We start from the raw sequence: 13880 nt of genomic DNA, 5'->3' as shown, positions 1-13880 counted from the left end.
TTCCCCGTACACCTTTTATTTTTTTGTTTCAACAATTTATATTCTCCATAAAATTGGATATACACCGAAATGTTAAGAATCTCCTCATCTCCTGAAATATATTTCATAAAACACGTCAATTAATCTTAAGTATTTCAAATTAAAAATCATCCCCTTTTCTTCTTCTTCTTCTCCTCCTTCTCGTGCAAATAGGAAAACGATGGAAGGGATATTTAAAGAGAAGAAAAAAAAAAAAAAAAAAAAAAAAAAAAAAAGAGGGAATATGTCCATGAATGAATACATCAGGACGAGTATATACATATCTCTTCTTGCACATTTTAGGAATATTAAATTTCTCGACGTACTGAACAATTCTATCACTAGTCCGAGTCATCAAGGGGAAATGTTATATGCACACACACACACACAGTTCTTACCATGGAGTATCCCTGGGATATGATTTTTTCACATCTCAACCTGTATCCTAATTTTTTTTTTTTTTTTTTTTTTTTTAAATATACACCTCTACGTTTACACATGCAAACGAAAAAGCACATTGACGTCAGATAATGAAATTGTGCATATTCATAGAACCCAATTTTCACCTCTCTTTTGAAAGATACACGGGTGGTAATACAACAGAAGGAACGGCGAATAGCAGAGTTTTACAAAATATTCATCTTTTTCTATATCATTCGCGTGTTACAAGACTGTTAAAAAATGAGAAGAAGGGAGAATCTGAGAAGAGATTAAAAGAAGAAGAGAAAAGAAGAAGAGAAAAGAAGAAGAGAAAAGTTTTTTCCTTCCTTTTCCCACCTTTTTTCTTCGGTGTGCATGCTTAACAGGGAGGGATGAAATTAAAATTGTAAACTTTGCGTGTTCTAACTGTGCAGCTGCTCAAACGTTATTCTCAAGATGGCTAAATTATTACCTGCTGGTTGCGTTAAGCAGATGTGTATAATCTTCTCTGACGGGTTCACGTATGTGCAAATATGAACGCTGCAGATGTGAATCTAAAAATTGGTGTCACAAGAGAGTAAAGTGGTTGAAGCAAAGAAGGAACGAACAAATTAATGTATGCAAAAAAAAAATTCATAAGCATAATAAAAAGAAAAAAAAAAGAAAAATCAGTTATGATATGATAAAAACAGGTAGGAAAAGCAAAGAAAAACATAAAACCAGAGAGTCATATGAAGAATGAGATGCAATGCATCGTTGCCCTTCTTCCCTTCAAATATTTCAAATTACATGTATTTGCAACATGGCATTTAATAACTATGCATGCGTTAAGATAGGAATGCAGGGTAAAATGAACGCATATTCGTTTGACATGCTTTGGAGTTAACATTCTATCTTTTTAGAAATGCATGCTTGTAAGCGCATACGTGATTCTCATAGTGCAGATGTGCAATAGTCTGTTTTGTATGTAATCCACAACTTACATTGGGGATAAATGTGTCACATATGCATATGCTTCTATATTGTATATTGTACATATGTTCACGAATAAACCTCCGTGCAAGATTTAAAATTAAATGGTACGCAAGATAAACTTCCCTGAATGTGGGTGTATTATCACGTTAATCTGTTATGTGTTTTCATATTAAAATGACGTCATGCAGATATGTACATCTGCATGTGTGTGTGTGTTTCTTTTATTTTTTTTTTTTATTTTAACACATTTTTCACGTTTCATTCGAGAATAAATCTGTGTTCTAGCATTATCTCTTGTTTGTTGCTTGTGCATTGGACGGTTAAGCCTTTTTCTTTGACCTTCAATTTGGCTTAGGCTCTGGTTTGGGCTCTAGTTTTTATTTTTATTTTTTTTTGCATTTCCTCAATGGTGAATTTGATTTGTTTCAATTTAATTTGCCTCGATTTAATTTGCTTCAATTTAATTTGCTTCGATTTAATTTGCCTCAATTTAATTTGTTTCAATTTAATGCGCTTCGATTTATTTCACTTAGATTTTCCTTTCCTTCTGTTTTTTGTAAGGGAAAAAATTTACATGAATTATTTGGCACATTTTAAGAGATCTACACCCAAATGTTCTTTTTCTTTTTCCTTTTCTTTTTTCTTCTTAATTTTTTATTTCCTTACACCCTATACAATTACGGATAGATGTGTATTTTCTGCATAGGCACATGTTCAATGTATGTATTTTTTTTTTTTTTTTTTCTTTAAATTTTTTCTATATTTCTCCCGTTCCTCTACCACAAGAGCATAAGAGCAAAAATCTGTGTCACGCATATAATTACACAACATGAAACATGCAACATACAACATGCAACATACAACATGCAACATACCACATTAAGGTATTTTTTTCCTAGCAACTCCTCTTGTGCTGTTGGTTTTTTACTGCATTATTTACTCTCACTTTGAATATTCTCCACTTCCTTCCTCCCCCTCACCCTTTCACTTAAATACACTCTTTCATGACATAACAACAATTGAATGAAGCATTAATAAAGTCTAGTGTGTACTTGTATAGGAGTTTGTGAATACATATTTTTACCATTTCTCAATTTGCATCCGCCCCACCCTATTCCTTAGGGAATGTAGTAAAAATGGCCCATTACACCAGAGGTAAAAAAAGGAGTGTGGCATTTCAGCTTTTTATTAATCACGAATGTGCTTCACAGGAGGGAGGGCGGCAGAAGAGGAAAAAGAGAAAAATTTAGAGAAAGAATTAAAAGAGAAAAATTTAGAGAAAGAATTAAAAGAGAAAAATTTAGAGAAAGAATTAAAAGAGAAAAATTTAGAGAAAGAATTAAAAGAGAAAAATTTAGAGAAAGAATTAAAAGAGAAAAATTTAGAGAAAGAATTAAAGGAGAAAAATTTAGAGAAAGAATTATAAGGGAAAAATATTAAAAAGTGTGAAAAAGTAAACAACCCAACTAGGACAAGAACAACCAAACCACATTCGTTCATATTGGACAGTCGATTAAAAGTTTCTGCATGCGTCCATCCATTTGCATCACTTTTGATAAAAGAAAAGAAATAAAGCAATAGAACAAATTCCAAACTTGTAGATGTAACTTATATCTGATACTTCATCCCACATGTTTGGAATATTAAAAGAATAAGAATGGGTGTAAGAATAAGCGCTATAAAATTGCAATTTGACATTTCACCACCACCCCTTCTTAGACATCTTTTATTCCTTTGGGAGAAACAGGAAAAAACGTTGACTATTTATTTTTGTATTCAAGTTCATATTTAATTTTTCTTATTTTTTTTTTTTTTCCTTTACACCTTTTTAACCTGTAGCATATAGTACCTTCTGCAAGTGTTGCAGTGGGGTGAAGCTCTGAATAAATCTCATTTGTTGAAATCGTAACAAAAAAAAAAAAAAAAAAAAAAAAAAAAAAAATGATTGTATCTTGTTGTGCCCATAATCATTGTCTTCTTTTTTTTCTTATTTTTTCCTTTAATAGAGCACAAAAAGAATCTTTGAAAGTATAGCATTTCCTAAGTACGTCTTTGTCTATTTTTATCTTTCTCATACATTCTTAGACTAATATATAAGATCCTATACAAGCAAAAGTTTATACGTTTATTTTGCACCAGTTGCATGATCATACTACAAGGTCACAAAAATTTCCTTATGGTTGATGCCACATCTGAACATTCGACAAGTACAATCTCCTGACATGTTAATATATATATATATATATATATGTACACATTTGTATGCACATACTACATATATTTGTACTCACTGTTTATCTGCCCTTGCGTGAACACAACTGACTTTTGTTACGCTTGAGTGCTCCATGTCCACCAGCTCATTACTTTAATTTTTTTTTTTTTTTTTTCTTTTTCTAATCCTTTTTACCCCCGTTACATAATTTTTCTCACTTGATTTTGTCTTAATCTACTTTCTACTTAGTTCCTTTCTACAGATAAGGTCTTTAGAATTTGTTTATTTTTATTTTATTTTTTTATTCTCACTAGAGCCGTCTCTCCATTCCCTCTCCTTTAAACTATTTTATTTTCCATTCATTAGCCCCCCACCTCATCTGTTTCCCTCGCATATGTGTATAACTTCTCATTTTTAATATTTTTACACGTCCCCATTTGATGTCATTTTTTTTTTTAACAGGTGTGTACAGTTATAGACGTGTATATATTACATCTGTCTCATCTCGCCTTCATTCATTTTTTTCCAACTTTGCAGATCCTGGTCATCTGCCCATGATTTTACACGTCCTTAGAACCCAACCAAAAGTTGCGCTTAAAAATCATTTTATTTTATTTTTTTTTTTTCATACATTTTTTCTTCTCTATTTGTAGTTTCATTTTATTTCCCTCGCTCTTGTCTTTCATCATTTACAAATTCATAAAAATATTCATTATTATCACAAGGACTCTTCGATGATATACATGCATATATATTTTTTGCATGGCAAACATTAGTCTCAAATGTGAACATTTTTCCATCTGGCCCAAACCCTTTTCTACCACTAAACAGTAGTTGTATTACCCTTCTTATGAAAGACGAGAAATAAACACAAATCTTTTTATAGGTGCTTATATAGTTCTCTCAATTTACCTCGCTGTAGAAAAAGAAAATCCAACAAGAAGAGAGGTTAGAAGGGGATATTTTTTTTTTTTTTTTTTTTTTTAAAAGCAACAAATATCGAAGAATATGCCAAGATATATACATATATATGTATATGAAATTAACTGTACACGTGGTTGTATTATGTGTATACATTTCCAGAATAAATCAAAATCCTGAGGGACATGAGATGATTTCAACTCTTAAATACTTTTACTAAGTTATGCTTAACTTTTTTTTTTTTTTTTTTTTTTTTTTTTTTGGGGGGAGGTGGGATGTGTATATGTGGGGATACTTTCTACTTCCAAAAGTTGCTTCTTGAGAAGGCTCCAAAATTCTTTTTTTTTTTTTTTTTTTTTTTTTCACAAAGACATGTGTTAGCCTGGGCTTGAAGCGCATATACATACAATTCATGTCGAATGTTCAAAGAAAATTTTCCAATTTTCCACTTTTCCACTTGTGCACCTCTTCATTTCTCTACTTCTCCGCTTCCACCTCCCCCAAAAAAATGTGGTAAATGGAATGTACAATCTTAGTATTCTTGAAAAGTGAATAGGAAACAAGTGCAAGGATCCTAGCCATAAGCATCTGAACCCTGTAAGCATCTGAACCCTGTAAGCATCTGAACCCTGTAAGCATCTGAACCCTGTAAGCATCTGAACACTCCCCAAAAAATATACTCCATCCATCATGACTTTGCATTGCGTCTAGCATAACAAGCATTAACCTCTTGGGTGTCTAATCTTCTACACCAATTTTTCTGCAAGCAATTCCTCCACTTGGCAGAACTGTTTCAACGATGGCAGATTTCCCCCAATTAAACAAGAACCTTTATCTAAACCTGAATGTTCCAATCCCTGCATTGAACTACATAATCGATCAGAGCAAAAATATGATTGCTACCAACGATAATTACCAGAGCTGTAACTATAACACCTTCAAGTATTCCAAAAATCTCATGGATATCATAATGGGTATTTCTATGAAGCAAAAAGGAGGTTTCTTTGGGAATGGCGATGAAAAGGTGAGGCCCTCGAGACCGAGGTGTGAGAGACTGCAGATTTTTGCATGTGCTTGTACATGTGCTTATACATGCACGTATGAATACACACACATATGCATACATGTGTAAATGCATACACGTATGAATATACACGCAACACTGCTCGAAACACTTCTGACAACACTGCTCGAAACACTTCTGACAACACTGCTCGAAACACTTCTGACAACACTGCTCGAAACACTTCTGACAACACTTCTCGAAACACTTCTGACAACACTGCTGGCACAACCTCAGGCACAAGTGCACTTGGCTCCCGCAGAGGGAAAGCTGGGGAGAGAAAAATCACACTCGCTTGAGAAGACCCTGCACTCACAAAAGTTCATTCAAGGAAAATTTTCAGAGGAAGAAAAAAATGGAATTCACAACAAAAAAACAAGGAGGGGAAGACAAAAAAGTGAAGGAAATGATGTACTATTACAAAAAAACATTCTGGAAAAAAAAAGCGAAAAAGTGACGTATTATCCAGGGTTCTGTAAACAATTAGGAACGACAGGAAGAAGATGTATGTTAGAATTAATTCGAAGGGTGTATAGAAAAAATACATCCATATGTAAAAATATTCTGTCACATAAAATCCAACCACCTACTTGTATTTCAAACTTACCATTTTTTAACATTAACATGCTATGGAAATTGTCTTATGAATTTGGTGTTTTCGATGAGGCACTAAAAATTCACAAAATATATGAACAAAATGCAAATTCTTTTGATCAATTTTTCAAGAAGGGACATATCCATAGGAATAGTGTTCAGGAAATTAAATCTACTCCTAAAGAAAATTACAAAGAAACAAAAAACGGAATGCATAGCTCCCAAGTGAAGAAGTATAGCACTAATCATAGTCGATCGGATGCAAACACAGAAGAAGGAGGTACAAATTTGTATCCCTCCTCCTCACCAATAAGAATTGACAAATCCGATGAGTGCTCTGTCTCCTGCAGAATGAATTTGGAAAAAATGGAAAAATGTAACGAGCGAAGAATGAAAAATGGAAAAGTACAACTAGGTGAAATTATAAATGGACTCAGCATTCGTAGGGAGAAAAAACAGACAAACAGGAAATGCCACGAATTTTTCCACAACAACTCCTGGGGTGCAACCCACAAAGAGGACAAACGCTCGCCTCATTCAGAGCCACGTCATTCAGAAAGAATTCTCCCAGGCATCAATCAGCAGAGTGAAGAGAATTCACAAGAGGATGACACAGAGCTCTTGACAGAAGAAGCGAAGAAAATGTCACAACTGTATGGGGAAGAAGAAATGAAAAATAGAAAAAAAAATATGCCCAAGTTTTCACCTTGGATCATTTTGAACAGTGGGGATATCTCGAAGGAGTGCCCAAAATTTTTAAGTGAAAATAGGACGAGGCCAAATTTGGAATTTTCGCCATGTCTAGAAAAGAAAAATGCTCAAAATTGTAACTACTCAAAAGAGAGAGATTACGAAAATCAGAATTCTTACTATTTAATAAGTAAGGACTCGAGAGAAGGTGAGAAAATTTCAGGAGAAAGAAACACAGTGAGTGTAGTTATTCGTGAAAGGGATGAAGAAGAAGAAGAAGATGAGGCAGAAGGAGAAGCAACCAGACTGAAGATACATTTTAACAAAAATTGTGAATCGTGCAGAATGAATTTAGAGAATAATAAACTGAGAATTAAAAAGGATGATATAAATGTACACAAAGAGAACATAAATATAGATGAAAAGAAGGGAAGGAGACTTAAAGCAGAGATGTCTCCTTACACTTATGATATAAAAAATGTTTTTGGATTAAATTCTTCAGATGTTCTATCTTCCAGTATTACTCACATTATTAATGGTATACTATTACATATTAATAAAAAAAATGTTTTTTCAATAAAATCACAAAAAAAATTCATGCGTGATTATTGCTTGTTGCTTATTCCATTTAAAAAAGAGAGAAAAAGAAACAAGACAAATAAAAAAGACCAACTAAATTCGCAGGGAAATATTTACATTCGAAATGATAAACCGATACAACAAATCCATAGAGGTGCAGCTGCATATGAAACAAATTTTAATCAAAATAGTTCATTTAACTCGACAAACCAAAAAATGGTAACAAAACCAAATGTAATGAATAATTCTATAGATCGGTCTAATTTTGTAATTTCAAATAATTCCATAAGGAATGATAAACCATACAATCAACGGATAAATACTCATAAGAGGAAAAAGCAATGCACTGCTACTACATCCACAGAAATGAAGACTAAGAAGATGGCGATGCCTATGTCGATGATGATGACAACAGCATACCCCTTCGATATAAATACATCTGTTAATTCAAATACCCTAGAAGATACAAGCGAAAATGCCCATTTGAATGACATATCTAATCAAACGTTGTACCAACAATACAGCAGTGAGAATATCGACACATGCATGAGAAAGGTAAAACATGCAGGAGGGAGAAGTTCCCCCAAACTAGTGCCAGCGCTGGGCACTTCAAAACGGACGACGTTGTTACTAGCGGATGAGGGGTCGACATCTGAATACAGTAACTTCATAAAGGAACAATCTTTCAATCCTCCACTAGTTCAGTCGATCGAAAGTGGAAGTGGTGGAGTTAGTGGAAATGTGGATAGAAGCAACCACACAGGTAGCAACAGAAACATGATTTACACGGATCGAAAACAAAAAGATACTCACAAGGAACATTACGATATAGAATGGAAGCACTACTCGGTTAATGCATCCGTGCAACAAATCATTAAACAATGCGTTACTGACAGGAAGGATAACACTATTAAACTACTAAATGAAATCATGGCAAATGAGAAGAACTTTTTTAATTCCATAAAAAAAAAAAAAAATTTCAAAAATAAAATTATCAATATGCCCAAAATCCAAAAAAAAATGAACAGTATGGAGAAAAATAAAAAAATTGAAAAAGAAGACCTTATCAATTTCTTACGACAAAGGGATTTGCAAAATTCGTTTAGTAATGATGCACACAAAATGTGTTTCATCAAGGGTGGGAAAAAAATGGTTATGAATTTCGCAAATGGTAGACGTTTGGAAAATGTTAAAAGTTTGGAAAAGTAAAGCTATGGAAGAACAGGAGAATTCTCGATTTTGTTGTGATCCAGCGGATGAACCTTTGAGATCTGCTCTGTAATGATATATATATATATATGTATATATATATATATATATGTATATATATTGTGCGCCTTCTCACTTGTCTCTTCTACAGACACATAATAACTTACACAACATTCGCTCCGACTGTCCATGCATACCACCTGATAAATTCCTCAACTGTGCATATTTAATCCTATAACTGAAAACTCATTTCAACTCTATAAAAATTTATATATACATATGCATATATATGACGAAGAAGAACGATTTTCCTATTTGCCGATGAGTTGACCATTTTTGTTACGATACAGATTTTCTTTTACTGGAAAAGTAAATTTCTGCCTTTAGTATAATTGGGGAAAATTAATTTAAAGAGACTTTGTTTACATACTTGCAAATGTGTACAGATGACCAGGCGACGTATCTCCATGTACTGGCATTATGGGTACACAATATATGCTTATGAGTTTGCACACATATATTGAAGTATAAAAATGTTCGTATTTACACTTTTACAAGATTGTTCTTTTTTTTTTTTCTTTTTTTTTTTTTTTCCTTCATATCTCTATGCTTTTAAAATGTGGATCATTAACCTCGTTATAAATGATATGAATCATTTAATTTGCCACCTCCTTTGAAGAGTTTACGTGGTAATGTACAGAAAAAAAAAAAAAAAAAAATGAGGCACAGGAGTACGGGCCTTAATAAGGGTGGGAAAAATGTCCACGGTTCGATGCACAATTGGGGGGGAAGCAAACATACGTGCACACAATGCATATGCATATATATATACATATATATACATATATATACACATATATACACATATATACACATATATACACATATATACATATATATACACATATATACACATATATACACATATATACACATATATACACATTTATACACATTTATACACATTTATATGTATACATCACAATGGTGGTCGTAGAAACGATGCTAATTTTTCTTCACAAGACACTGATTAATTTTTAACAAAAAAAAAAAAAAATAAAAGGGGCACTGGGCGAATGTTCATAGTTCCACACACAACTTCTATCTTAAAAGCATATTGTCGAAAATGAAAAACACATGCACGTCTTAGTGAGCTGAACTTTTCTCCGGCACAGACCACCTAAAGGAAAAATGAAAAAGCGTATATACATATATATATGTACATGTGTGTGCATATATTATCATTGGGAAAAGAGACTCACTGTTTTTTTTTTTTTTTTTTTTTCAAGCAATGAGCTCCTTGGCTACAAAAACGAAGTTGTGCATATTTTTATATGTCCACTTTTCTTATTTTATTTTTCTTACATGTATCCTGTAAAAAAGAATGGAAAGCATATGACACATGTAATTATTACAGGGGAAAACATGTCTAGTCTAACGTCCACCTGAAAAGAAAAAAAAGAAAGAACAGATCGAAATTATAAGAACAGAAGGTCTATAAGCTAGCCAAATTGACAGCAGAAAAAAAAAAATAAAATAAAATAACCACATATAACCACAATCAGTCATAAAAAAAAAAAAACAATCTGTAGCAAACAAGAGAAAGCAGCCGCATATAACATGACTTGGTTCATAATTTTTTGAAAAAACTGTAATATATATTACATATTCGGATAATTTATATCTGTTGGGTGGTAAGGGCACTTTCATCCCGTTGTACAAATAATGTGTAAGAAAGTTTTTCTTCTGGGGGTTTTCTGAAAAATCTTTCTGCGCAAGCATAAATGAGTAACTACTGTTGTAATCAAACTTTCGATCAGCCCTTTTTATTCCTTTTATATCCATGGGTTTCAAATAAGGGCAGTATTTAAATTGTACATCCCCTTTATCTAAATTTTCCCTCACTGTCTGTGTTCCTGTATCTTTGCTCACACTACTACTAGATAAATTCTTCTGTTTGTTTGTGTTAAATTTAAATATATTTCCTAATACCTGGGGGGGAAAAAAAAAAAAAAAAAAAAATTAAAAAAACGGTCGTTGGCAGGGAAGGAGAAATTTTCCTTTATAAAACTTTGTGCATTGTTGTGAATCCTTTTGGGTAACATGTATTCTATAAAACTTTGCTACAAATAATTTTCCTGTCTGTGTGTGTTTCTCTGTTCATGTGTATGTGCATTTTTTTTTTTTTTTTTTTCTTCCTCTTTTTAAACCTTGTGATTAAAAACACCTAGAAAGGGGGTATTCGTTTTTTTTAATAACTTTAATGATGTCGCCATTTGCTTTGCCTTTTCGTTTGAATGAGGAGTTGCATAAACGCTTGTTTTCCTACGTTTATATATGGCATATATATGTGCTTCTACTTTTGCAGAATTGAAAAAAGAAAAAAAATATATACACAATAATGCAAAATAAATGGAAAAAAGCAGCTTTTTTAATTAACAAACATTGTGTCCCCTTTTCAACGCAAAAGGTGGGAATCAACTAAAGAAACTATTTATTAAACATTTAAATGATTCTAAGCATGTGCAAGTGTATATATATATATATATATATATATATATATATATATATGTAACATACACTATGGAGCCATATGAAATTCTTTCGAACGTAGTAGTTATGCTTTCATTCAACAAAAAAGCTTTTCAGTTTTCACGAATAAATTATTTGATCATGCTCCATAGCATGAAATGAAATGAGAGGTATTTTCTTTATCTTTTTTTTTTTTTTTTTTTTTTTAATTTTTTCTTGAAAAACAATAACCCCTTTTATATATTAAAAAACAGTAATTTTTAGCAAAAAATCCACATGAAATACGGGGTAAAAGAAATCAATATAATATAGTGCACAGGGAATGAAAGAACAAATGTGCGAGAAGTGGTAAGTAAATTTCACCTTGAGTTTCAACAAATATGAGGCACAAAGTTTATGTGGAAAAATAATATAAAAGTGAAAACAGTGTTTTCTTTCTTTTTTTTTTTTTTTTTCTCTCATCCAATCTGCGTTTTTTCCGTCTTCCCTTATTTCCTTCCTCCCCTCTTTCCTTTTTTTTTTTTTTTTTTTTTTTTTTTTTTCAATTATAAGCAGTATAACAACTTCCCACAATGGTGAATTGCACATACCACCAGAAGTTAGTCAAGTGTTAAGGAACAAAATTGGACTTGCCAAACTAGTACCACAAACTTGGACGTGTGAAAAATACTCACCTAGTAAAAATATGTACATTTACATGTAACAGCATGACAGCCCTGTTTTCCTACCACGAATTAAAGAAAGCAAAGTTTTAACTCTTCCACTTTGCCTAATTTCATATATAAAATACATAAAGAAAAAAAGTATATATAATGAATGAAGGAGACATTGATATAACACGTATGAAACAGTAAGTTAAAAAAAAAAAAAAAATTAACAAATAAAAAATAACAGATAAAAATCAAGTAAAATGTTGTAATATGGGTGTTTTTTTTTTTTTTTTTTTTTTTTTTTTTGTATCTAAAATACCTTTTGCCACATGCACAGTGTACGAAATTTATTATTATTACCAGTAGCATTGTGCAAGGGGTGTTACTGTATCTCTATCTATTTATTTATTACTTTTTCTTTTTTTTTTTTTACTCGTCCATCACTGTCCATTTTAACAGATTTGATATATATGCATCCTTTAAAAATGAGGGATACATATCAAGCATAGACATATTAAATAACTTAATTGCAACTACGGATACTAAGAATACTATAAAAATATATGACATGTTCGAAAAAAAAGAAAAATTAACTTATAGTATTGAAGATATAGTAATTAATGACATTAAATTACTGAAGGAAAATATTTTAAAGGAGAATGATGATTGTAATCCAGATTTTGAAGTGAACGAATGTTTATTTAGTGCATATGAAAATCAAAAAAAATGTAAAATATATCATTTTCATTTATTAGACAAAAAGATAATACATGTATTTGAATTTTCTGGTGAAATTGTAGAAAATAGTTTCGTTTTACACCCAAATACACATATATTTATTGTTGCATTAAAAAATAAAGAGCTTTTAATTTGTCATGTAAAAGATAAAACAACCATTTACAGAACGAGTGTACACAATGAACAGTGCATAGTTAATTATAACAAATCTGGAATTATATATGCTTACACAGTTACTGAAAATTTGATATATCTATGTAGCTGTTTTGGAGATGATTATAATGATGAATATTTTGCAAATTTTGACATTTCAAAATTAACTGTGAATAATAATATTTGCACACACATTGATTTCTCTTTTGATGAAAAGAAAATGCTCATAGCAACACAATATGGCAATATATATACATTAGACGCATACACAGGGGATGTACTATATTCATACAGTTTTTTGTACGAGAACAGTTACCCATCTCCTTCCCCCTCCGTATTATCCTATCCCATTTATTCATTTGATTCTAATTATGTACTCTCGGGTATGTGTCTGCATGCAATATTTGGCATATATGAGCATCGCTTTTCGTTTTTTTATTTTTCACCTTCTGCTTTTGGACAGATTCTTTTCTTGTATCCATTGTGGAAGATCTTTTTTACCATTGCAATTTGAAACAGCTTTTCGAGAGGGATATATATGCTAAACTGTTGAAGCATTTTTTTTTTTTTTTTTTTTTTTTCGCTTGTTACCAATTACACTATTGAAGTAGGTAATTCCTACTTTCCTATTACACCACATTGTGCGCCACACACACCATTTATCCTTTCCGTATTTATTTTCAATTTTTCGTAAAGGAGGAAGAGATGGGAATCTACATTTCTGGGATGTGAAGGGAAACTTTATATGCAAAAAAAAAATTGACAACAATGTTTTGTTTGTGAAATGGGTATATAACAGAGTTGCCTTTGTGACAAGTAAGTTTTCGCTTGGTTTCTTTTTTCAAATATGAATTTTTACTGATGTGAATAATTATTTTACACGGAAACATATTTTTCTCTATTGTTTCCCCATTTTTTTTTTTTTTTTTTCTCGTTTCTTTTGTCCCATTCTGCAGCTAGCAATTACCTCTTAATCTGGCAAATACCAAAAAATGATTAGTGAAAATAGAAATGGACCAAGTAGCTTTTGTAGGGGATACCACGTTTGGCATAAAAGAAACCCAACCAGAGAAAATTTGCGTGAGCACATTTTTACATTTATTTGTAGCTTCTAATTTGTGACTTG

General features: G+C 31.8%; 3 protein-coding genes across 3 annotated transcripts; 2 read left to right on the top strand and 1 right to left on the bottom strand.

Annotated features, from left to right (window-relative positions):
* Window positions 1-5678: 5678 nt before the first annotated feature.
* PGO_123020 (conserved Plasmodium protein, unknown function) lies at window positions 5679-8681 on the top strand (the record flags this gene model as incomplete). Its single annotated transcript, XM_028689092.1, has 1 exon — window positions 5679-8681. One exon carries the CDS (start codon window positions 5679-5681, stop codon window positions 8679-8681), a length of 3003 nt encoding a protein of 1000 aa, XP_028544893.1.
* Window positions 8682-9827: 1146 nt separating this feature from the next.
* On the bottom strand, window positions 9828-10957 carry PGO_123010 (hypothetical protein, conserved; the record flags this gene model as incomplete). Its single annotated transcript, XM_028689091.1, has 4 exons — window positions 9828-9861; window positions 10047-10126; window positions 10347-10673; window positions 10892-10957. 4 exons carry the CDS (start codon window positions 10955-10957, stop codon window positions 9828-9830), a joined length of 507 nt encoding a protein of 168 aa, XP_028544892.1.
* Window positions 10958-12025: 1068 nt separating this feature from the next.
* Window positions 12026-13754, top strand: PGO_123000 (WD domain, G-beta repeat domain containing protein; the record flags this gene model as incomplete). Its single annotated transcript, XM_028689090.1, has 4 exons — window positions 12026-12063; window positions 12323-13137; window positions 13451-13570; window positions 13711-13754. The coding sequence occupies 4 exons, from the start codon at window positions 12026-12028 to the stop codon at window positions 13752-13754; spliced, it is 1017 nt and encodes a 338-aa protein (XP_028544891.1).
* Window positions 13755-13880: the final 126 nt, after the last annotated feature.

Source organism: Plasmodium gonderi, assembly GCF_002157705.1.
Source record: "Plasmodium gonderi DNA, contig: Chr12, whole genome shotgun sequence".
Lineage (NCBI taxonomy): Eukaryota > Apicomplexa > Aconoidasida > Haemosporida > Plasmodiidae > Plasmodium > Plasmodium gonderi.
The sequence above is the reverse complement of the archived record's forward strand: the minus strand, read 5'-3'. Positions and strand labels throughout refer to the sequence as shown.